Raw genomic sequence first — 23,562 nt, 5'->3', positions numbered from 1 at the left:
GCCCATGGTGAAGACCGGAAGGACGCCAGGGGTCTGGCGGAATGCCGGCGGCGAAGACAGAAGCTCCCTGGAGGCCAGCGGGGAAGACATAAGCTCTCTGGAGGCCGGCGGCAAAGATGGAACCCTTCCAGAGGCTGGCGGTGTGGCCGGAGAACAAGATCGGGGTCTGGCGACAGGGCAGCAGGACAGGAAGCTGGTGATGGAGAGACTAGCAGAGGAGCCGGCAGAACCAGTGATGCCAGGGAACCAGGAGGCTGCCACTAAGGTGGATCAGGAGATTGCTGCTGCGATCCAGCAGTGGCAGGATGTGTGCTGCAGCATAGAAGAGTAATGCAGTTCAGGGGATTGCTGCAGCATAGAAAGTTCAGGGAACTGCTGCAGCTCAGCAGGGAAAGAAGGGTGCTGCAGCTCAGGGGGATAATGTGACTGCTCCAGCACAGAGTGTTCAGGAGGTTGCGGACCAACCAGAGCAGGACGTGGCTGCTGCGATCCAGTAGCAGCACACATTTCTTTCTTTTTTGAGTATTTTTGGGGGTTCTTTTTGCCTTCATTGATACTCAACCAGCGACATTGCGGTTCATGGTTTGCGCCCTAAACCCTGGCCACTGGGCCACCCAACATCAGCTTCTTTCTTTAATTCTCTGGCCAACATAATCACAATTGTCAGAGTTGTTCAATTTGATTTGGATGAAAACAAAATGCCACTAACACACAGGTTCTGCCTGAGCACAGACAAGGCGGAAAAGATCACAAACAAGGCGGAAAAGTCCATCTAATACAAACTGAGAGCTGCCACTGAATTTAATGAATTATTTTGTAGATTTTCATTTAAAAGTGAACTCCTACATTACACATATTTCCAGTATGATTTATTTACTGTTCATTTAGGATTGTGAATAATGGTCTGTGCTCTTAATAACATGTAGACAGGCATTAGTCCAATATTTATACAATTTGAACTCCCACTTTGAACTGAAGCACCAGAAACTGTAACACTACCAAAGAAAAAGAAAAGCATTTTCTTGTTCATGGCTGGCATTTCAAATTAATTTAATCAACACACATACGGACAACAACGCTACTAATATAAATGCAGCAAGGTTTGTTTTTTAGTAAAAATGAAAAGTGTAATCACTAAACAGAATAAAAATGTTGTGTTGTATATTTAAATAACTGCCACAAATGTATCAGTATGTTAAAGCTGGTCCTCCTCTTTATTGTGCTTTAGTCATAGAAATGACTCCTTACATTATATACCTTCCAAAAATCTGACATCATCACCTCACATCTCTTCATTCATTATTATTACAATAGAAAGGACAGTAAATGAGTAAATTAGTGTTGACGCATTAGTTCACTTTGATCTGATTGAACAACGTTTTGAGGTGTTTAGAAATTTCTTTCATTTTCAGTCCATACATGATTGGATTAAAGAGAGGATTATACATTATCATTTGCAAAGTCATTGCAAAACGTACCGTTGGAAAGTCAGATTTCAGTCTAATTATTATAATATCATATGTAAGCAAAAGAGAAGAGTTGATTAAAACCATCAGGTGGGGTAAACAGGTCTGTGCAGCTTTTTTCCTGACTTCTCTACAACTTCGATAGGATATTATAGGTATCTTTGTGTACGTAAAAAGTATAAAGACCATAGGGAAAAGTGCAACATTAAATAGAACAACTACACCATATAGAGATAGTGCTGTTGAACTTACACAGTAAAGATGGTTAGTTGAATTGCTACAATAAATACCCTTCAAAATAAAGCTACAGAGTTTGTTTTTAACATTTAGCACAATTGGCACTGCAACGTGACAAGCAGGCAGAGAGAAATAAGACTTTTTTTAAAATGAGAAGGACAAAATAAAAGCAAAATAGACATTTTAATGATGTTAGTTTAACCCATGAGGGAGACGAGACATAAGCTCACCCTCTTTAAATCACTAGCATTAAAATAATTATTATTGTTTCACAGTAACAACATGTTTATTGATTTTAATAAAATTTGTACCAAATTACAGTCTGGAGCACATGCTCTTGCTTTCAAGGCTGTTGGTTTAAAATGTTAAGATATTCACTTTATGACCATTATGAACTTTAACAACAATACACCCAGAAACAATGATGATAATATCAAAAACATTACTGGTAACAGAGTAATGTTTCTTGCAGTTAATCAAAACAAACTGGAAAACTCACATGTGACACCAGAATAAAACATTTCTTTTGTGTTTGCAAAGTCACCCTGATAAAGGCTACAAGCAGAAAGCGTCTCACAGTAAAGTTCTTTATTTAGTGTTGCTGGAGTTCAGCATTTTTTGAAAAACCACAGCCAATTTCTTAGTCATTAGTCATTACGCTGCTGAAGCTGATGTTGCTCTTTACTGTGCATTAGTGTTATGGAAACAAATCCTGCCAAGAATCACAGAAATCACATATCTGCATGATTATTACAGAAGAAATGACTGCTCATCAGTAATCTTTGTCGATATATTAGTTCAGTTTGTCTTGACAAAACAACCTCTTGATTTGTTTAGAAATCTCTTTCATTTTTAGTCCATATATGACTGGATTCAAGAGAGGATGATACAAAACCACTTGTAAAGTCATTACAAAACGTGCAGTTTTGGAAAATCAGATTCCAGTTTAACTATAATGACATCATATGTAAACAAACAGGAAAATATTACCAAAATCAACAGGTGAGGAAAACAGGTCTGTGCAGCTTTTATCCTGACTTCTCTACAACTTTGGTAGGTTATTATAAATATCCGTGTGTATGTAAAAAGTATGAAAAGTGCAGGGAAAAGTGTGACATTTAACAAAACAATCACACCATACACAGATAGTGCTCTTGAACTCACACAGTGAAGTTTGTAAATTGAATTGTTGCAAAAGATTCCTTTCAAAATAAAGTTACAGAGTTTGGTATTAGCACTAGAGGCTACTGGTACTGCAATCTGACAAGCAGGCAGAAGCCAGGCAAAAATTAGGAGAATATTGACAGTGGTTTTTCTCATGATAGTTGCATATTGCAGAGGTTTACATATAGATACATACCTGTCATAGGCCATGGCTGCCAACAGTAAGACTTCTGAACCATTTATAGAGTAATACAGAAAAGATTGAAAGAGACAGGCTGAATAAGATATGATCTGTTTGTCTGATAAAAAGTCAATCAGAAGCTTTGGGTAGATAGTAGTGCTGTAAAGAACAGAGTTCAGTAACAAAGCTGCAATGAAAATGTACATAGGCTCATGGAGGTTTCGGTGAATCCAAATAAGGCATATGATGGTTAAATTGCTGCAGAGTATTAGAATATATACTATGAACATAATCACAAAATAAAGAAATCTGTATCTGTGCACCTCCACATGCCCACCAAGGGTTATAAATGTTGCATTTAATTCATCATCCATTCAGATTATTAAAAAATAAATGTTAGTGTATGAAACAGACTAATTATGTAACAGGCGTTCATCAATAAAATGGAAAAGAAAAAGTCACACCTTGACCATTACATACAACCTGTTTTGGATTGTTTGATTTATAATTGCCTGCTCTCAGTGTGTGTTGACCTCCAGAATTCAGAAAGTGAACTGTTCGGCTCTGTGGATTGTTTTTATCAGATTTCTTCACCCTCTATGGATCTCATTAAACTCTCCACCAAGAACTAACATGTAAACAACCTCATCAACAATGGGGGTATTTGATGTTTCTGGGGACCCAAAGCAGGATAGGCGCCCTTTGACATCCCAGGGATTATATATATGATATTATATATGATATTTCATGACCCTAAATGATCTGTTGCCATGGATACTGGTATATGTTTCTGTGCACCTTTCATGAACAGGACACTGGGTGGGTTCATATGGGATTCATTTTGTCTTTTAATTAAAGCACAAAGAAATGTGAATCGTAAACCATGCAGCAATAACTGCAACTCAAAATTACTATCGTTTCAAAATATGACAAAGAGCTACAACGTCAAATGCAAAGAAATGTGATTTGCGTTTCTTATTTTTGGTTTCCTTAAATCTTTGGATTGTTTAAATTTCCCCATTTACTTTGTGTTTTTCTGGCTGTGTGAGGGTGTTGTATGGGTGTCACGCAGGGTAACAGGGGACACGAGCGAATAGGACCCAAACGCAGACTTAGAGGCAGAGCAGATGCAGTTCAGTAATTTAATGAAAAGAAACATGAAAGGCTTACGCAGATGTCAGGCAGTCCAACAGAGGTAAACCAATACAAAGGACGAGCAGGCAAGCATTCAAAACCGAAAAAACAAGTCCAGTGGTGAGCAGGAAAATCAGGGTGGGTGAAAAGGGTCTGGAGGAGGGATTCAATGGCCAAGCGGAAGATCTCAGGCAGACGGCCCGGGGGTGGACAGAAGAGCAGAGCAAGGCAGGGCTGATGGGCTGAGTAGGTCCAGGTGATGACCAGACGTACGGAGCAGCTCATGAGGTCCGCAACAAAGGCGAAACCCCTCCGGAGGCCAGACTAAAGACTGGCGACAAAGACGGAAACCATCTGGAGGTTTGACGGGATGCCCATGGTGAAGACCGAAGGACGGCAGGGGTCTGGCGGAATGCCGGCGGGGAAGACATAAGCTCTCTGGAGGCCGGCGGCGAAAGCGGAACCCTTCCAGAGGCTGGCGGTGTGGCCGGAGAACAAGATCGGGGTCTGGCGACAGGGCAGCAGGACAGGAAGCCGGCAATGGGGAGACTGGCAGAGGAGCCAGCAGAACCAGTGATGCCAGGGAACCAGGAGGCTGCCACTCATCTGGATCAGGAGATTGCTACTGCGATCCAGCAGTGGCAGGATGTGTGCTGCAGCATAGGAGAGTAATGCAGTTCAGGGGATTGCTGCAGCACAGAAAGTTCAGGGAACTGCTGCAGCTCAGCAGGGAAAGAAGGGTGCTGAAGCTCAGGGGGATAATGTGACTGCTCCAGCAAGGAGAGTTCAGGAGGTAGCGGCCTAACCGGAGCAGGACGTGGCTGCTGCATTCCAGTCGCAGCACACATTCCTCTTTCTTTTTTGAGTATTTTTGGGGGTTCTTTTTGCCTTCATTGATACTCAACCAGCGACATTGCGGTTCATGGTTTGCGCCCTAAACCCTGGCCACTGGGCCAGACAACATTAGCGTCTTTATTTAATTCTCTGGTCAACATAATCACAATTGTCAGAGTTGTTCAATTTGATTTGGATGAAAACAAAATGCCACTAACACACAGGTTCTGCCTGAGCACAGACAAGGCGGAAAAGATCACAGACAAGGTGGAAAAGTCCATCTAATACAAACTGAGAGCAGCCACTCAATTTAATGAATTATTTTGTAGATTTTCATTTAAAAGTGAACTCATACAGTATTTCCAATATGATTTATTTAGTGTTCATTTAGGATTGTGAATAATGGTCTGTGCTCTTAATAACATGTAGACAGGCATTAGTCCAATATTTATACCATTTGAACTCCCCACTTTGAACTGAAGCACCAGAAACTGTAACACTACCAAAGAAAAACGAAAAGCATTTTCTTGTTCATGGCTGGCATTTCAAATTAATTTAATCAACACACATATGGACAACAACGGTACTAATATAAATGCAGCAAGGTTTGTTTTTTAGTAAAAATGAAAAGTGTAATCACTAAACAGAATAAAAATGTTGTGTTGTATATTTAAATAACTGCCACAAATGTATCAGTGTGTTAAAACTGGTCCTCCTCTTTATTGTGCTTTAGTCATAGAAATGACTCCTTACATTATATACCTTCCAAAAATCTGACATCATCACCTTACATCTCTTCATTCATTATTATTACAATAGAAAGGACAGTAAATGAGTAAATTAGTGTTGATGCATTAGTTCACTTTGATCTGATTGAACAGCCTTTTGAGGTGTTTAGAAATTTCTTTCATTTTCAGTCCATACATGATTGGATTAAAGAGAGGATTATATATTTTTATTTGCAAAGTCATTACAAAACGTACACTTGGATAGTCAGATTTCAGTCTAATAATTATAATATCATATGTAAGCAAAAGAAAGTTGATTAAAACCATCAGATGGGGTAAACAGTTCTGTGCAGCTTTTTTCCTGACTTCTCTACAACTTCGATAGGATATTATAGGTATCTTTGTGTACGTAAAAAGTATAAAGACCATAGGGAAAAGTGCAACATTAAATAGAACAACTACACCATATAGAGATAGTGCTGTTGAACTTACACAGTAAAGATGGTTAGTTGAATTGTAAAAATAAATACCCTTTAAAATAAAGCTACAGAGTTTGTTTTTAACATTTAGCACAATTGGCACTGCAATGTGACAAGCAGGCAGAAATCAATTCTAATATCTCTAGCAGTCTTTGCTGCAATATTGACCTTATGTGGATGTTGTTGTATTCCGTGCCTGCGTTCTTTGTCAACCCGTCTCATCACCACAGCAATTTCACCTATGGAGGACCGTTTAACCCAGATGTATCCACTCCTGCAACAAAACCGAGATAATGATGACAACACAGATGAAGAATCAGACCATTGGCCTGGTTTGTTCCCTGATCCAGGTGACTATGAGTCACCCCTGTAAGTAACCTAACACACACTCTGAGTGTAAACATTTTGCCAGACTCATAAAAATGATCTTGCAGTCGAAAATCTAGCGAAGAGACTGATTGAGTGATATGAGAATTTGAGAACAAAATGTGATAAACAGGAGGGAAATGTTAGAATAAAATGTACATAAGTTATCCCATTTATGTTTTGTTCTTAGTGACTTTACTTCTCTGAAGTACACAGCAATGCTGTGTGTGTATGTGTGTTATTAAACTTGTGTCTGTGAGAATAACAGGAATGCAACCTGCTATCCCATGACCGGCAGGGCAGGCTGATACCGTACCAGATGGTCTCGAGAGTAGTGGCTGCTTCAAGGCCGCTCTCGCAAGATAAACCTGATAACACCGCTTAGTTTTTTCTTATGTAGCAGTATACACTTCCCCCACTCCTTAGAAAACTATGTAACAGGAAAACTCCCTAAACTGAATAAAAGAGAGGAGGCTGCATAGATGCACTTCAGAGTGAGTAGGAGATGTAACTGAATGCATCTATGCTTACTCTCCTCGAGTAAAACTTAAGTTAATGCCTTTGTCTTTCTTTCCTTGTATATGATTTAAATGTTCTAGGTGTCTTGAACCTGACAGAACTAATCCTTGAAAACGTCTTGTTCCAGATGAAGGGAGAAATAAGACTTTTTTTAATATGAGAAGGACAAAATAAAAGCAAAATAGACATTTTAATGATGTTAGTTCAACCCATGAGGGAGACGAGACATAAGCTCAACCTCTTTAAAACACTAGCATTAAAATCATTATTATTATTAAACAACATTTATTGATTTTAATAAAATTTGTACCAAATTACAGTCTGGAGCACATGCTCTTGCTTTCAAGGCTGTTGGTTTAAAATGTTGAGATATTCACTTTATGACCATTATGAACTTTAACAACAATACACCCAGAAACAATGATAATAATATCAAAAACATTACTGGTAACAGAGTAATGTTTCTTGCAGTTAATCAAAACAAACTGGAAAACTCACATGTGACACCAGAATAAAACATTTCTTTTGTGTTTGCAAAGTCACCCTGATAAAGGCTACAAGCAGAAAGCGTCTCACAGTAAAGTTCTTTATTTAGTGTTTTTGGAGTTCAGTATTTTTGAAAGACCACAACCAATTTCTTAGTCATTAGTCATTACACTGCTGAAGCTGATGTTGGTCTTTACTGTGCATTAGTGTTATGGAAACAAATCCTTCCAAGAATCACAGAAATCACATATCTGCATGATTATTACAGAAGAAATGACTGCTCATCAGTAATCTTTGTCGATATATTAGTTCAGTTTGTCTTGACAAAACAACCTCTTGATTTGTTTAGAAATCTCTTTCATTTTTAGTCCATATATGACTGGATTCAAGAGAGGATGATACAAAACCACTTGTAAAGTCATTACAAAATGTGCAGTTTTTGGAAAATCAGATTCCAGTTTAACTATAATGACATCATATGTAAACAGACAAGAAAATATTACCAAAACCAACAGGTGAGGAAAACAGGTCTCTGCGGCTTTTATCCTGACTTCTCTACAACTTTGGTAGGTTATTATAAATATCCGTGTGTACGTAAAAAGTATGAAAAGCGCAGGGAAAAATGTAACATTTAACAAAACAATCACACCATACACAGATAGTGCTTTTGAAGTCGCACAGTGAAGTTTGTAAATTGAATTGTTGCAAAAGATTCCTTTCAAAGTAAAATTACAGAGTTTGATATTAATACCAACGGCTACTGGTACTGCAATCTGACAAGCAGGCAGAAGCCAGGCAAAAATTAGGAGAATATTGACAGTGGTTTTTCTCATGATAGTTGCATATTGCAGAGGTTTACATATAGACACATACCTGTCATAGGCCATGGCTGCCAACAGTAAGACTTCTGAACCATTTAGAGTGTAATACAGAAAACATTGAAAGACACAGGCTGAATAAGATATGATCTGTTTGTCTGATAAAAAGTCAATCAGAAGCTTTGGGTAGATAGTAGTGCTGTAAAGAACAGAGTTCAGTAACAAAGCTGCAATGAAAATGTACATAGGCTCATGGAGGTTTCGGTGAATCCAAATAAGGCATATGATGGTTAAATTGCTGCAGAGTATTAGAATATATACTATGAACATAATCACAAAATAAAGAAATCTGTATCTGTGCACCTCCACATGCCCACCAAAGGTTATAAATGTTGCATTTAATTCATCATCCATTCAGATTATTAAAAATAAATGTTAGTGTATGAAACAGACTAATTATGTAACAGGCGTTCATCAATAATATGGAAAAGAAAAAGTCGCACCTTGACCATTACATACAACCTGTTTTGGATTGTTTGATTTATAATTGCCTGCTCTCGGTGTGTGTTGACATCCAGAATTCAGAAAGTGAACTGTTCGGCTCTGTGGATCGTTTTTATCAGATTTCTTCACCCTCTATGGATCTCATTAAACTCTCCACCAAGAACTAACATGTAAACAACTTCATCAACAATGGGGATATTTGATGTTTCTGGGGACCCAAAGCAGGTTAGGTGCCCTTTGACATTCCAGGAATTATATAATAATAATAATAAAACTTTATTTATAGAGCACTTATCAAAACAAAGTACAAAGTGCTTCACAACAAGAAAAATAAAATAACAGTGAATGACGAAATATAAAGAAATAAAACACATGAAATACAGAAAAGCAATAAAATAAACAGTAAAATAAACAGCCAGTTCACGTAAAATCAGGATATGCTTTCAGATAAAAATGTGTTTTGAGACGAGATTTAAACGAAGACACTGACTCAGACAATCTAATTTCTTCGGGCAAGTTGTTCCAGAGCCTCGGGGCCCTGATAGCAAAAGCTCTGTCCCCCTTAGTTTTCATCCTGGACTCAGGAACAGACAGGAGACCCCTGCCCGAAGATCTCAAACTACGTGAAGGTTCATAAGGGATTACAAGGTCTAAAATATAATCTGGGGCCAGGCCATGAAGAGCCTTAAAAGTAATCAACAAGATCTTAAAATCAATCCTAAAACCAACAGGAGCCAGTGTAAAGAGGCTAAAACAGGTGTTATGTGGTCATACTTCTTGGTCCTGGTTAACAGCCTAGCAGCTGAGTTTTGTACAGTCTGCAGTCGTGTCAGAGCTTTTGATTAAGACAAGTGAACAGGCTGTTACAATAATCAAGGCGTGAGGAGATAAAAGCATGCACAACAGTTTCTGCATCACTAAGATTTAAAATAGATCGTATTTTTGCAATGTTTCTGAGGTGATAGAAGCATGATTGGACAAGCTTAGTGATATGTTGCTCAAAACATAAATTGCTATCAAACAGGACACCAAGATTTCGTGCAACAGGCTTGATATGTTGTGACAGGTTACCAGTGGATGGCAGTATTTGTTTAGTGATGTGTTGGGGCCCAATAACAAGGATTTCAGTTTTATTTGAGTTGAGCTGAAGAAAATGTATCGACATCCAATTTTTATGTCAGACAGGCAGTCCTGCAGAGAACTCAGCGTACTAAGGTCAGTGGGCTTGACAGGGAGGTACAACTGTGTGTCATCCGCATAACAATGAAAAGAAATACCATGTCTGCGGATTACATCACCCAAGGGAAGCATGTATAAGGAGAACAATATTGGTCCCAGAATTTAACCTTGAGGCACACCATACTTGATATGGGAAAAGGATGACTTGAAGTTATTAATGCTAACACAGAATTTCCTATTGGACAGGTAAGATGCGAACCAGTCTAGTGCAGTTCCAGATATGCCCACCCAGTGCCTCAGTCTGTCTAAAAGAATGCCATGATCAATTGTATCAAAGGCAGCACTTATGTCCAACAGCACAAGAATTGAACACATGCCTGCGTCTGCATTCATTAAAAGGTCATTAGTGACTTTGAGAAGGGCTGTCTCAGTGCTGTGGTGTTGACGAAAGCCAGATTGGAACTTTTCAAAGGTATTATTGTTTTCCACAGCAGCAAGGAGCTGCTTAGATACAAGTTTTTCGAGAATCTTGAAATAAAAGGCAATTTGGATATTGGGCGGTAGTTATCCAGGAGGGTGGGATCAAGCCCAGGTTTTTTAAGACTGGCTGGACACAAGCTGTTTTAAAGAAATCAGGGGCGCAGCCAGTAGACAGCGAGCTGTTAAAAATAATTTGTAAAAGGGGCGCAATACAATCCATAACTTCCAATAGAAACCTAGTTGGGATTTTGTCCAGAGGGCTGGAGGATACTCTCATAAGAGACATGATGTCTGCGAGTTTCGGGCAGAGTAACAGCAGAAAAATTGCTCAAAGAATCCCTGAGCGGGTGATCCACATCTAAAAAGGCAGGATTGGGGGTGATATCAGATCTTATTAACTCCACCTTACCAGCAAAGTGCAAAAGAAACTTTTCACAATCAGCATCACACTCAGCAGGGGCACAAGGAGAGGCAGGGTTAACTAACTGATCCACAGTCTTAAACAGGAATCTGGGGTTGTGCTGATGGGCAGAGATAAGTGCAGAGAAATGGCATGTTCTTGCATCCTTCACCATCCTATTATAAAGGCGTAATAACTCTTTCATGGCCACAAAGTGGACCTGGAGACGTGATTTCTTCCATCTGCGTTCTGCTCTTCTGCAATTCTTTTTACAGCTTCGAATACTGTCATTTAACCATGGCTGTTTTCTAGTCTTTGAGTTTTGTCTATTTTTAAGAGGAGCTATGAGATCTAAGGTTGAAGAACACTGGTAGTTAAAATAATCAACCAAATCGTTGGTGTTGGAGGAATCGGGAAACACACTGCCCGGAGGATTGAACCGTGTACAGAATTTTAAGGCACTATGCTCATTAAGGACGCGTGTGTACTTAGAGCGGGATAAGACAGAACTGGCAGCCTCTAATTCACAATTGAAAACAATGCATAGGTGATCAGATACAAACATGTCCCTGGTTTCCACAGATGGGGTTTTCAGGCCCAAAGTAAAGACTAGGTCTAAGGTGTGGCCACGGGAATGAGTTTGGCCAGACACATGTTGTTGTAAGTTGAAAGAGTTAGTGATATTTAAAAATCAGCAGCAAGGGCATTAGAGGAGTCATCAACGTGAATATTAAAGTCACCACAAAGAACAATTCTATCATAATTTAACACAAGACTGGATAAAAACTCAGGGAGTTCCAACAAGAAGGAGCCAGCTGGTTTAGGGGGGCGATATATAATAGCAAATATGACTGGGAGGGGGCCACCAAGTTTAAACATGAGCACTTCAAAGGAGGAAAAATCATTGCAAGCTATGAGGTCACACTTAAAATGCTTCCTATAGACAGTAACAAGGCCCCCACCTCGACCACAGACCCTAGGGCAACTAAAGCAGTCATAATCAGGAGGGCACAATTCAGCCAGCTGACTGTGATCACCAGGATGTAGCCAGGATTCAATTAAAAACATAAAGTCTAACTCAGTGGAAGAGATAAAGTCATTTAAAATAAACGTTTTGTTAGAGAGGATCTTACATTCAGGAGAGCCATCTTAAAAAGTCTGTGCTGGTTCAGATTTGATGTTGAGACTGGAGGTCGGGTTCTGGCCCGGATCTTTATTAAGTTATTATTGTCGCTGTGTCGGTTTGTGTCTGTTTCGCACTAAGGACCTGTCCGAAATTACCACAGGAATGTTAAAGGTGGCACTAGAGGCAGCCGGGCTCCAGATAGCAGCACTATGATCAGTCCACAAGGGGGCGGTAGTGACAGCAGAGAGTACGTGGCTGTTTATTGTGGGCAGAGTAGAGGAAGAAGAAGAGCGAGGGGAAACAGGTGATGTAAATAGTCAACTACGTGAGGAGGACAGCACAGCGTGCTGCAGGTTAGCCGCTAGCATGCGACTACCTGACTTGTTTGGGTGGAGACCATCTCGTGCAAACAAGGAAGAACGATCCCAGAATAAGTTAAAGTTGTGAATAAAACCAACGTCATGGGTGCTGCAGACAGACTGGAGCCAGGTATGAAGGCTGAGGATCCTGCTAAAACGGCCAATTCCCCGACCCAGTGTAGGAATTGGACCCGAAATGAAAGCATGCTTTCCGGTGCTGTTGAGCAGGTCAAAGAGGTGGATGAAGACTGCTTTCGTCAGCTCCGATTGCTGACGGGCGGTGTCATTTGTGCCGACATGGACTATGATTTTCGTGATAGTCATCGGGAGTGCAGCCAGAAGTCCGGGAGCTTTTCGAGGATGTCGGGGTCGTTGCTCGGGAAAGCAGCGTGTGAGCGCATTAGCGAAGCGGATATTCCTCACTATGGAGTCTCCAACGATCAGCGTGGTTGGGGATGATGAGAGGAGGCAGAGTCGATGATCGTGGAGCCCGCCGAGTCCCATCAGCCGTCCCTGGGATAGTTGTGGCCGGGGACTGCTGCGGCGGAGGGGCGCGTCCTCCTCAGCAGAGGTGTTCGCTGCCGTCTCAGGACGAATGAGACCCCAGAGCTTCTCCTGATCACGGCCTCTTTCAGTAACTTGCGGCGAGAGGAGGAGGAAGACTTGGCTGCTGGAAGATGGGGCGTCCCTCCAGTGGAGGAAAGTCCTGCGTGTCCAGGATGTCAAACCTGTTGGCCAGCGGGAGGTCCCGATGTGAAGGTGGAGGAGTTGGGCACTTTGCACCATGTCTGTCCTTACAGGCTACGGTCCAGTGCTCCGGTTGGCGTGGAGTCGAACTCACGGAGCCTTCTCACCACCCCGCCGGCGGCGAGTGACCGTGCATCCACTGGGGCTCGGCACGGGGTAGAAATGGCCATGGCTTTGTGCCGCACCCATGAGGAGCCACGGGTCATCAGGCTTAGCTGAAGCGGCCTCATGCTCCGGGCGCCAGTGATGATAGAGCCGAGCCACGGAAGAGTGGGATCATTGTCCAGTGCTGGGGTGGAGCAGTCCGGGAGTGAGATGGGATGGTCGCATTCCGGCTTGCGCAGCCAGAGGAGCTGAGGACCGCCAGGTGTTTTGCCTGGGCCGAGGCGACGGTGGAGAACTCCAGGATGAGCTTGTCTTTTCTCTGAGCTCGGCTTCCAGACAGGCGATACTTTTCCTCAGCTTTGAGATGGTAAGGTGACAAGATCCACACTCAGCCATCATTTAGTCCGTGAGAGTGCTTCAGAGCTTGAAGTCCACAGTAAAGTCAATAAAAGTGCTACAAGCTTAAAATCCTTGGTAAAACCGACCGGCTAGCCTAGCCGCCGGGCTAAAAACAAACCTAGCTAAGCTAGCAGCAGTGGAGGCAGTCCGGTAAACCACGTGGAGTTGCAGCCAGCTTAAAATTACTTAAGATCCACACGTCCGATGACTGAAAACTTTTTCCAAGTTAGAACATATAGGTAAAGCGGTGGCCAGGAAAGCAGTGTGGCCTAGAAAACCTGGCTTAAAAACTCGATAAAATATCAATTTATGATGGTTTAAGACGAAGTTTCTAGCGACGCTTCTGCGGGTACACAAAAAAACGGCGACACGTTTTTGATATTATATGATATTTCATGACCCCAAATGATCTGTTGCCATGGAGGCCAGAATTTATACCAGTAGATTTTTTTGTGAACAGGACACAAACTTTGTGGACGTTGTTTACTTCGGCCAGAGGATGAATCCTACTGACTTTTATGATCTTCTGACCGTTCCTCTAGTGCCACCATGAGGTTTACATTATTACACAATCATGCTCACTGGGTGGGTTCATATGGGATTCATTTTGTCTTTTAATTAAAACACAAAGAAATGTGAATCACCACCCATCCAGCAATAACTGCAACTCAAAATTACTATCATTTCAAAATATGACAAAGAGCTACAACGTCAAATGCAAAGAAATGTGATTTGCGTTTTTTATTTTTGGTTTCTTTAAATCTTTGAGTTGTTTAAATTTCCCCATTTTGTTTGTGTTTTTCTGGCTGTGTGAGGGTGTTGTATGGGTGTCACGCAGGGTAACAGGGAACACGAGCAAATAGGACCCAAACGCAGAGCAGATGCAGTTCAGTAATTTAATGAAAAGAAACATGAAAGGCTTACGCAGATGTCAGGCAGTCCTACATGGGTAAACCAATACAAATGACGAGCAGGCAAGCAGTCTAAAACAAAAAAACAAGTCCAGTGGTGAGCAGGGAAATCAGGGTGGGTGAAAGGGGTCCGGAGGAGGGATTCAAGGGCCAAGCGGAAGATCTCAGGCGGACGGCCCGGGGGTGGACAGAAGAGCAGAGCAAGGTAGGGCTGATGGGCTGAGTAGGTCCAAGTGATGACCAGAAGTACGGAGCAGGTCATGTGGTCCGCAACAAAGGCGAAATCCCTCCGGAGGCCGGACTAAAGATTGGCGACAAAGACGGAAACCATCTGGAGGTATGACGGGATGCCCATGGTGAAGACCGAAGGACGCCAGGGGTCTGGCGGAATGCCGGCGGCGAAGACAGAAGCTCCCTGGAGGCCAGCGGGGAAGACATAAGCTCTCTGGAGGCCGGCGGCAAAGATGGAACCCTTCCAGAGGCTGGCGGTGTGGCCGGAGAACAAGATCGGGGTCTGGCGACAGGGCAGCAGGACAGGAAGCTGGTGATGGAGAGACTAGCAGAGGAGCCGGCAGAACCAGTGATGCCAGGGAACCAGGAGGCTGCCACTAAGGTGGATCAGGAGATTGCTGCTGCGATCCAGCAGTGGCAGGATGTGTGCTGCAGCATAGAAGAGTAATGCAGTTCAGGGGATTGCTGCAGCATAGAAAGTTCAGGGAACTGCTGCAGCTCAGCAGGGAAAGAAGGGTGCTGCAGCTCAGGGGGATAATGTGACTGCTCCAGCACAGAGTGTTCAGGAGGTTGCGGCCCAACCAGAGCAGGACGTGGCTGCTGCGATCCAGTAGCAGCACACATTTCTTTCTTTTTTGAGTATTTTTGGGGGTTCTTTTTGCCTTCATTGATACTCAACCAGCGACATTGCGGTTCATGGTTTGCGCCTAAACCCTGGCCACTGGGCCACCCAACATCAGCTTCTTTCTTTAATTCTCTGGCCAACATAATCACAATTGTCAGAGTTGTTCAATTTGATTTGGATGAAAACAAAATGCCACTAACACACAGGTTCTGCCTGAGCACAGACAAGGCGGAAAAGATCACAAACAAGGCGGAAAAGTCCATCTAATACAAACTGAGAGCTGCCACTGAATTTAATGAATTATTTTGTAGATTTTCATTTAAAAGTGAACTCCTACATTACACATATTTCCAGTATGATTTATTTACTGTTCATTTAGGATTGTGAATAATGGTCTGTGCTCTTAATAACATGTAGACAGGCATTAGTCCAATATTTATACAATTTGAACTCCCCACTTTGAACTGAAGCACCAGAAACTGTAACACTACCAAAGAAAAAAGAAAAGCATTTTCTTGTTCATGGCTGGCATTTCAAATTAATTTAATCAACACACATACGGACAACAACGCTACTAATATAAATGCAGCAAGGTTTGTTTTTTAGTAAAAATGAAAAGTGTAATCACTAAACAGAATAAAAATGTTGTGTTGTATATTTAAATAACTGCCACAAATGTATCAGTATGTTAAAGCTGGTCCTCCTCTTTATTGTGCTTTAGTCATAGAAATGACTCCTTACATTATATACCTTCCAAAAATCTGACATCATCACCTCACATCTCTTCATTCATTATTATTACAATAGAAAGGACAGTAAATGAGTAAATTAGTGTTGACGCATTAGTTCACTTTGATCTGATTGAACAACGTTTTGAGGTGTTTAGAAATTTCTTTCATTTTCAGTCCATACATGATTGGATTAAAGAGAGGATTATACATTATCATTTGCAAAGTCATTGCAAAACGTACCGTTGGAAAGTCAGATTTCAGTCTAATTATTATAATATCATATGTAAGCAAAAGAGAAGAGTTGATTAAAACCATCAGGTGGGATAAACAGGTCTGTGCAGCTTTTTTCCTGACTTCTCTACAACTTCGATAGGATATTATAGGTATCTTTGTGTACGTAAAAAGTATAAAGACCGTAGGGAAAAGTGCAACATTAAATAGAACAACTACACCATATAGAGATAGTGCTGTTGAACTTACACAGTAAAGATGGTTAGTTGAATTGCTACAATTAATACCCTTCAAAATAAAGCTACAGAGTTTGTTTTTAACATTTAGCACAATTGGCACTGCAACGTGACAAGCAGGCAGAGAGAAATAAGACTTTTTTTAAAATGAGAAGGACAAAATAAAAGCAAAATAGACATTTTAATGATGTTAGTTTAACCCATGAGGGAGACGAGACATAAGCTCACCCTCTTTAAATCACTAGCATTAAAATAATTATTATTGTTTCACAGTAACAACATGTTTATTGATTTTAATAAAATTTGTACCAAATTACAGTCTGGAGCACATGCTCTTGCTTTCAAGGCTGTTGGTTTAAAATGTTGAGATATTCACTTTATGACCATTATGAACTTTAACAACAATACACCCAGAAACAATGATAATAATATCAAAAACATTACTGGTAACAGAGTAATGTTTCTTGCAGTTAATCAAAACAAACTGGAAAACTCACATGTGACACCAGAATAAAACATTTCTTTTGTGTTTGCAAAGTCACCCTGATAAAGGCTACAAGCAGAAAGCGTCTCACAGTAAAGTTCTTTATTTAGTGTTGCTGGAGTTCAGCATTTTTGAAAAACCACAGCCAATTTCTTAGTCATTAGTCATTACGCTGCTGAAGCTGATGTTGCTCTTTACTGTGCATTAGTGTTATGGAAACAAATCCTTCCAAGAATCACAGAAATCACATATCTGCATGATTATTACAGAAGAAATGACCGCTCATCAGTAATCTTTGTCGATATATTAGTTCAGTTTGTCTTGACAAAACAACCTCTTGATTTGTTTAGAAATCTCTTTCATTTTTAGTCCATATATGACTGGATTCAAGAGAGGATGATACAAAACCACTTGTAAAGTCATTACAAAACGTGCAGTTTTTGGAAAATCAGATTCCAGTTTAACTATAATGACATCATATGTAAACAAACAGGAAAATATTACCAAAATCAACAGGTGAGGAAAACAGGTCTGTGCAGCTTTTATCCTGACTTCTCTACAACTTTGGTAGGTTATTATAAATATCCGTGTGTATGTAAAAAGTATGAAAAGCGCAGGGAAAAGTGTGACATTTAACAAAACAATCACACCATACACAGATAGTGCTCTTGAACTCACACAGTGAAGTTTGTAAATTGAATTGTTGCAAAAGATTCCTTTCAAAGTAAAGTTACAGAGTTTGGTATTAGCACTAGAGGCTACTGGTACTGCAATCTGACAAGCAGGCAGAAGCCAGGCAAAAATTAGGAGAATATTGACAGTGGTTTTTCTCATGATAGTTGCATATTGCAGAGGTTTACATATAGATACATACCTGTCATAGGCCATGGCTGCCAACAGTAAGACTTCTGAACCATTTAGAGAGTAATACAGAAAAGATTGAAAGAGACAGGCTGAATAAGATATGATCTGTTTGTCTGATAAAAAGTCAATCAGAAGCTTTGGGTAGATAGTAGTGCTGTAAAGAACAGAGTTCAATAACAAAGCTGCAATGAAAATGTACATAGGCTCATGGAGGTTTCGGTGAATCCAAATAAGGCATATGATGGTTAAATTGCTGCAGAGTATTAGAATATATACTATGAACATAATCACAAAATAAAGAAATCTGTATCTGTGCACCTCCACATGCCCACCAAGGGTTATAAATGTTGCATTTAATTCATCATCCATTCAGATTATTAAAAAATAAATGTTAGTGTATGAAACAGACTAATTATGTAACAGGCATTCATCAATAAAATGGAAAAGAAAAAGTCGCACCTTGACCATTACATACAACCTGTTTTGGATTGTTTGATTTATAATTGCCTGCTCTCGGTGTGTGTTGACCTTCAGAATTCAGAAAGTGAACTGTTCGGCTCTGTGGATTGTTTTTATCAGATTTCTTCACCCTCTATGGATCTCATTAAACTCTCCACCAAGAACTAACATGTAAACAACCTCATCAACAATGGGGGTATTTGATGTTTCTGGGGACCCAAAGCTGGATAGGCGCCCTTTGACATGCCAGGGATTATATGATATTTCATGACCCTAAATGATCTGTTGCCATGGATACTGGTATATGTTTCTGTGCACCTTTCATGAACAGGACTCCAACTTTGTGGACATTGTTCACTCAGGCCAGAGGATGAATCCTACTGACTTTTATGATCTTCTGACCGTTCCTCTAGCACCACCATGAGGTTTGCATTATTACACAATCATGCTCACTGGGTGGGTTCATATGGGATTCATTTTGTCTTTTAATTAAAGCACAAAGAAATGTGAATCGTAAACCATCCAGCAATAACTGCAACTCAAAATTACTATCATTTCAAAATATGACAAAGAGCTACAACGTTAAATGCAAAGAAATGTGATTTGCGTTTCTTATTTTTGGTTTCTTTAAATCTTTGGATTGTTTAAATTTCCCCATTTACTTTGTGTTTTTCTGGCTGTGTTACGGTGTTGTATGGGTGTCACGCAGGGTAACAGGTAACACGTGCGAATAGGACCCAAACGCAGACTTAGAGGCAGAGCAGATGCAGTTTAGTAATTTAATGAAAAGAAACATGAAAGGCTTACGCAGATGTCAGGCAGTCCAACAGAGGTAAACCAATACAAAGGACGAGCAGGCAAGCATTCAAAACCGAAAAAACAAGTCCAGTGGTGAGCAGGAAAATCAGGGTGGGTGAAAAGGGTCTGGAGGAGGGATTCAAGGGCCAAGCGGAAGGTCTCAGGCAGACGGCCCGGGGGTGGACAGAAGAGCAGAGCAAGGCAGGGCTGATGGGCTGAGTAGGTTCAGGTGATGACCAGACGTATGGAGCAGCTCATGAGGTCCGCAACAAAGGCGAAACCCCTCCGGAGGCCGGACTAAAGACTGGCGACAAAGACGGAAACCATCTGGAGGTTTGACGGGATGCCCATGGTGAAGACCGAAGGACGGCAGGGGAAGACATAAGCTCTCTGGAGGCCGGCGGCAAAGGTGGAACCCTTCCAGAGGCTGGCGGTGTGGCCGGAGAACAAGATCGGGGTCTGGCGACAGGGCAGCAGGACGTGGCTGCTGCATTCCAGTCGCAGCACACATTCCTCTTTCTTTTTTGAGTATTTTTGGGGGTTCTTTTTGCCTTCATTGATACTCAACCAGCGACATTGCGGTTCATGGTTGGTGCCCTAAACCCTGGCCACTGGGCCAGACAACATTAGCGTCTTTATTTAATTCTCTGGTCAACATAATCACAATTGTCAGAGTTGTTCAATTTGATTTGGATGAAAACAAAATGCCACTAACACACAGGTTCTGCCTGAGCACAGACAAGGCGGAAAAGATCACAAACAAGGCGGAAAAGTCCATCTAATACAAACTGAGAGCTGCCACTGAATTTAATGAATTATTTTGTAGATTTTCATTTAAAAGTGAACTCATACATTACACATATTTCCAGTATGATTTATTTACTGTTCATTTAGGATTGTGAATAATGGTCTGTGCTCTTAATAACATGTAGACAGGCATTAGTCCAATATTTATACAATTTGAACTCCCCACTTTGAACTGAAGCACCAGAAACTGTAACACTACCAAAGAAAAAAGAAAAGCATTTTCTTGTTCATGGCTGGCATTTCAAATTAATTTAATCAACACACATACGGACAACAACGCTACTAATATAAATGCAGCAAGGTTTGTTTTTTAGTAAAAAATGAAAAGTGTAATCACTAAACAGAATAAAAATGTTGTGTTGTATATTTAAATAACTGCCGCAAATGTATCAGTGTGTTAAAGCTGGTCCTCCTCTTTATTGTGCTTTAGTCATAGAAATGACTCCTTACATTATATACCTTCCAAAAATCTGACATCATCACCTCACATCTCTTCATTCATTATTATTACAATAGAAAGGACAGTAAATGAGTAAATTTGTGTTCATGCATTAGTTCACTTTGATCTGATTGAACAACCTTTTGAGGTGTTTAGAAATTTCTTTCATTTTCAGTCCATACATGATTGGATTAAAGAGAGGATTATATATTATCATTTGCAAAGTCATTACAAAACGTACAGTTGGAAAGTCAGATTTCAGTCTAATTATTATAATATCATATGTAAGCAAAAGAGAAGTGTTGATTAAAACCATCAGATGGGGTAAACAGGTCTGTGCAGCTTTTTTCCTGACTTCTCTACAACTTCGATAGGATATTATAAGTATCTTTGTGTACGTAAAAAGTATAAAGACCATAGGGAAAAGTGCAACATTAAATAGAACAACTACACCATATACAGATAGTGCTGTTGAACTTACACAGTAAAGATGGTTAGTTGAATTGTTACAATAAATACCCTTTAAAATAAAGCTACAGAGTTTGTTTTTAACATTTAGCACAATTGGCACTGCAACGTGACAAGCAGGCAGAAGCCACGCTAAAACTATCAAAGTACTGACAGTTTTTTTTCTCATGATAGTTGCATATTGCAGAGGTTTACATATAGACACATATCTGTCATAGGCCATGGCTGCCAACAGTAAGAATTCTGAAACGCCTAAAGAGTAAAATATAAAAACCTGAAAGAGACAGGCTGAATAAGATATGATCTGTTTTTCAGATAAAAAGTCAATCAAAAGCTTTGGGTAGATAGCAGTGCTGAAAAGAAGAGAGTTCAGTAACAAAGCTGCAATGAAAATGTACATAGGCTCATGGAGGTTTCGATGAATCACGATGAGGCATACGATGGTGGAATTACAGCAGATTATCAGAATATATGCTGTAAACATGATCACAAAATAAACATATCTGTATTTCTGCACTTCCACATACCCACCAAGAGTTATATATGTAACATTTAATTCAGCATCCATTAAGATTGTCAAAAACTAGGTGTAACCAAATTAAACAGGTAAATGACAAAACAGGCAAACATGAACACAAATTGCGAAAGTAGGTCTCACTCATAAGATTGCTACAAATTATAATTTAAGATACAGTTACCTGACATCGAAATTCACTTGGTGTGCATTTGTCTTCAGAGTTCAGATATGGAACTGAGTCTGTGAAATGATTTTATCAGACTGTGTCACCCTCCATGGATCTCATTAAACTTCTCACCAAGAATTACTAACACGTCAACAGCGTCATCAAACTCTGGAGGCCCAAACCCACAGGAAGGAACTGTGAGAATAGGGGGGATAATTATGAATGTTTCAGAGGACCCAAGGCTGGAACCAGGCTCTTCAACATGCCAGGGATTCTAGCCGAGATGGTCCGTGTAACACTTATCAGTTAAATTTTCCGTATTAAAAAAATGAAAAAAAGAAAATTGGGGAAAATGTAATTCAATTTCCTAAAATTGCATTTTTCGTTTGTCAGATCAATGTATAATTAAGATTTTTGTGTCATTTTTCTAATTTTTTTAAAATTGAAAAATGGAAAATCTGAGGTTTTATTTCTATTGGTGTCCTGTGCTGCCTGAGAGGGCGGGGTCTAAGCACCCAACTCAACTCAACTTACGTCTCATTGGCTGGTGGGGGCCACTTGTCTTGTCACGCCTGCATTCAAGGATTACATCCGGTCATGGTCGCTGTCTTTTGTGCAAGCCCAGTTTCTTCAGAACTAAACTGGAGGGATGAGTGGGGTTGTCATGGTTTTGTGTTTGGTTATTTCCTGTTTAATTTTGAAATAGCCTCCTTCCCTCATGTCTTGTTTTACTTCCTGTCCTTGATTGCTTTCATTGTTTTCACCTGTGTCAATTGGTTCCACCTGTGTCTCGTTGTCTCCCCTACCTGAGTGTATTAAGTCTGTGTTCTTCCTTTGCTCTGTGTCAGATCGTCTTCGTTGTATCTCTGTCAAGCACCCTGGTTTCTTGTGCCATGCCTGACTGTGGATTTTGGATTTTGCCTGCTCACTGTTGGATTTGTTTTTGTCGCTGCCTGAAATCCGTGTAATCATCAATAAATAGTTATCTGCACCAGCTCTGTCTGCTAGTCTGCGTTTGGTTCCTGTTCCCTGGTATTCCCTGTTTCCCGGCTTGACACACCTCGCTGAACTTTACTGAAATGACAACCCACTTCAGTACCGCTAAATCTGTTCCAACATACCAGTGTTAAAGGATTAGATTGGAAAAAAATCTCCCAAGATTCAAACTAAATTTCTTGGCAGGCTCGCCTGACTCCTCCAGCTCTGTGGTTGTCTGACTCAATGCGTACTAACAGGACCAGGGCATGGTAGATCCAAGCGCTCTGAGGACCTCCTTGCCTATCAATCCCTTGGCAACCCCCCAAAACTCTTTTCTATCTTCTCTACCCTCCTTGATTCCCTTCCCTCACCTCCGTCCTGCCTTTTACATCGCATTACATTTATTTAGCTGATGCTTTTATCCAAAGTGACTTACAATAAGTTCATTTCAACCATGTGGATACAATCCATAAATTGCAAGAATCATGCAAGTACATCAACTTCATCAAATATGCTGTGCTTAATTTACAAAAAAGAGATAAGGGTTTTTTTGGTTTTTTTTCATTTTATGGGCCAAGGTGCAATGTGAACACACGAGTTTTTCAGTCTGCGATGAAAAATGTGTAGACTTTCTGCTGCAAACATGATTTTGTTGAGCAGTAGCTGGGCCCCCTCGTACTGACGGAGTAACAAGCCAATTGGCAATAGCAAAGCGTAGTGGACGGGCTGGGGTGTATGGTTCGACCATGTCCTGGATGAAGGATGGGCCTGAGCCATTCACAGCACAGTAGACAAGTACTAGTGTCTTGAATCAGATTGCGGAGGTTCTGTGTAGTGTGGGAGAACTTGAGTAGGTAGAAAAGACCAGCCGAGCTGCTGCATTCTGGATGACCTGTAGAGGTCAGA

The 23,562-nt window shown here is 40.6% G+C and overlaps 4 protein-coding genes across 4 annotated transcripts; all 4 read right to left on the bottom strand.

Annotated features, from left to right (window-relative positions):
* Positions 1-2,511: 2,511 nt before the first annotated feature.
* Positions 2,512-3,576, bottom strand: LOC122885177 (olfactory receptor 13C2-like). Its single transcript, XM_044215902.1, has one exon. It carries the CDS (start codon positions 3,420-3,422, stop codon positions 2,613-2,615), a length of 810 nt encoding a protein of 269 aa, XP_044071837.1. The 5' UTR covers positions 3,423-3,576; the 3' UTR covers positions 2,512-2,612.
* Positions 3,577-7,373: 3,797 nt separating this feature from the next.
* On the bottom strand, positions 7,374-8,838 carry LOC122885181 (olfactory receptor 13C2-like). The gene has a single exon (XM_044215905.1). It carries the CDS (start codon positions 8,824-8,826, stop codon positions 7,900-7,902), a length of 927 nt encoding a protein of 308 aa, XP_044071840.1. The 5' UTR covers positions 8,827-8,838; the 3' UTR covers positions 7,374-7,899.
* A 5,755-nt stretch (positions 8,839-14,593) lies between these two features.
* LOC122885160 (olfactory receptor 13C2-like) lies at positions 14,594-19,154 on the bottom strand. The gene has a single exon (XM_044215886.1). The coding sequence runs from the start codon at positions 18,391-18,393 to the stop codon at positions 17,467-17,469; it is 927 nt and encodes a 308-aa protein (XP_044071821.1). The 5' UTR covers positions 18,394-19,154; the 3' UTR covers positions 14,594-17,466.
* Positions 19,155-19,248: 94 nt separating this feature from the next.
* On the bottom strand, positions 19,249-21,740 carry LOC122885171 (olfactory receptor 142-like). Its single transcript, XM_044215896.1, has one exon. The coding sequence runs from the start codon at positions 21,561-21,563 to the stop codon at positions 20,640-20,642; it is 924 nt and encodes a 307-aa protein (XP_044071831.1). The 5' UTR covers positions 21,564-21,740; the 3' UTR covers positions 19,249-20,639.
* Positions 21,741-23,562: the final 1,822 nt, after the last annotated feature.

Source organism: Siniperca chuatsi, linkage group LG12, assembly GCF_020085105.1.
Source record: "Siniperca chuatsi isolate FFG_IHB_CAS linkage group LG12, ASM2008510v1, whole genome shotgun sequence".
Lineage (NCBI taxonomy): Eukaryota > Metazoa > Chordata > Actinopteri > Centrarchiformes > Sinipercidae > Siniperca > Siniperca chuatsi.
The sequence above is the reverse complement of the archived record's forward strand: the minus strand, read 5'-3'. Positions and strand labels throughout refer to the sequence as shown.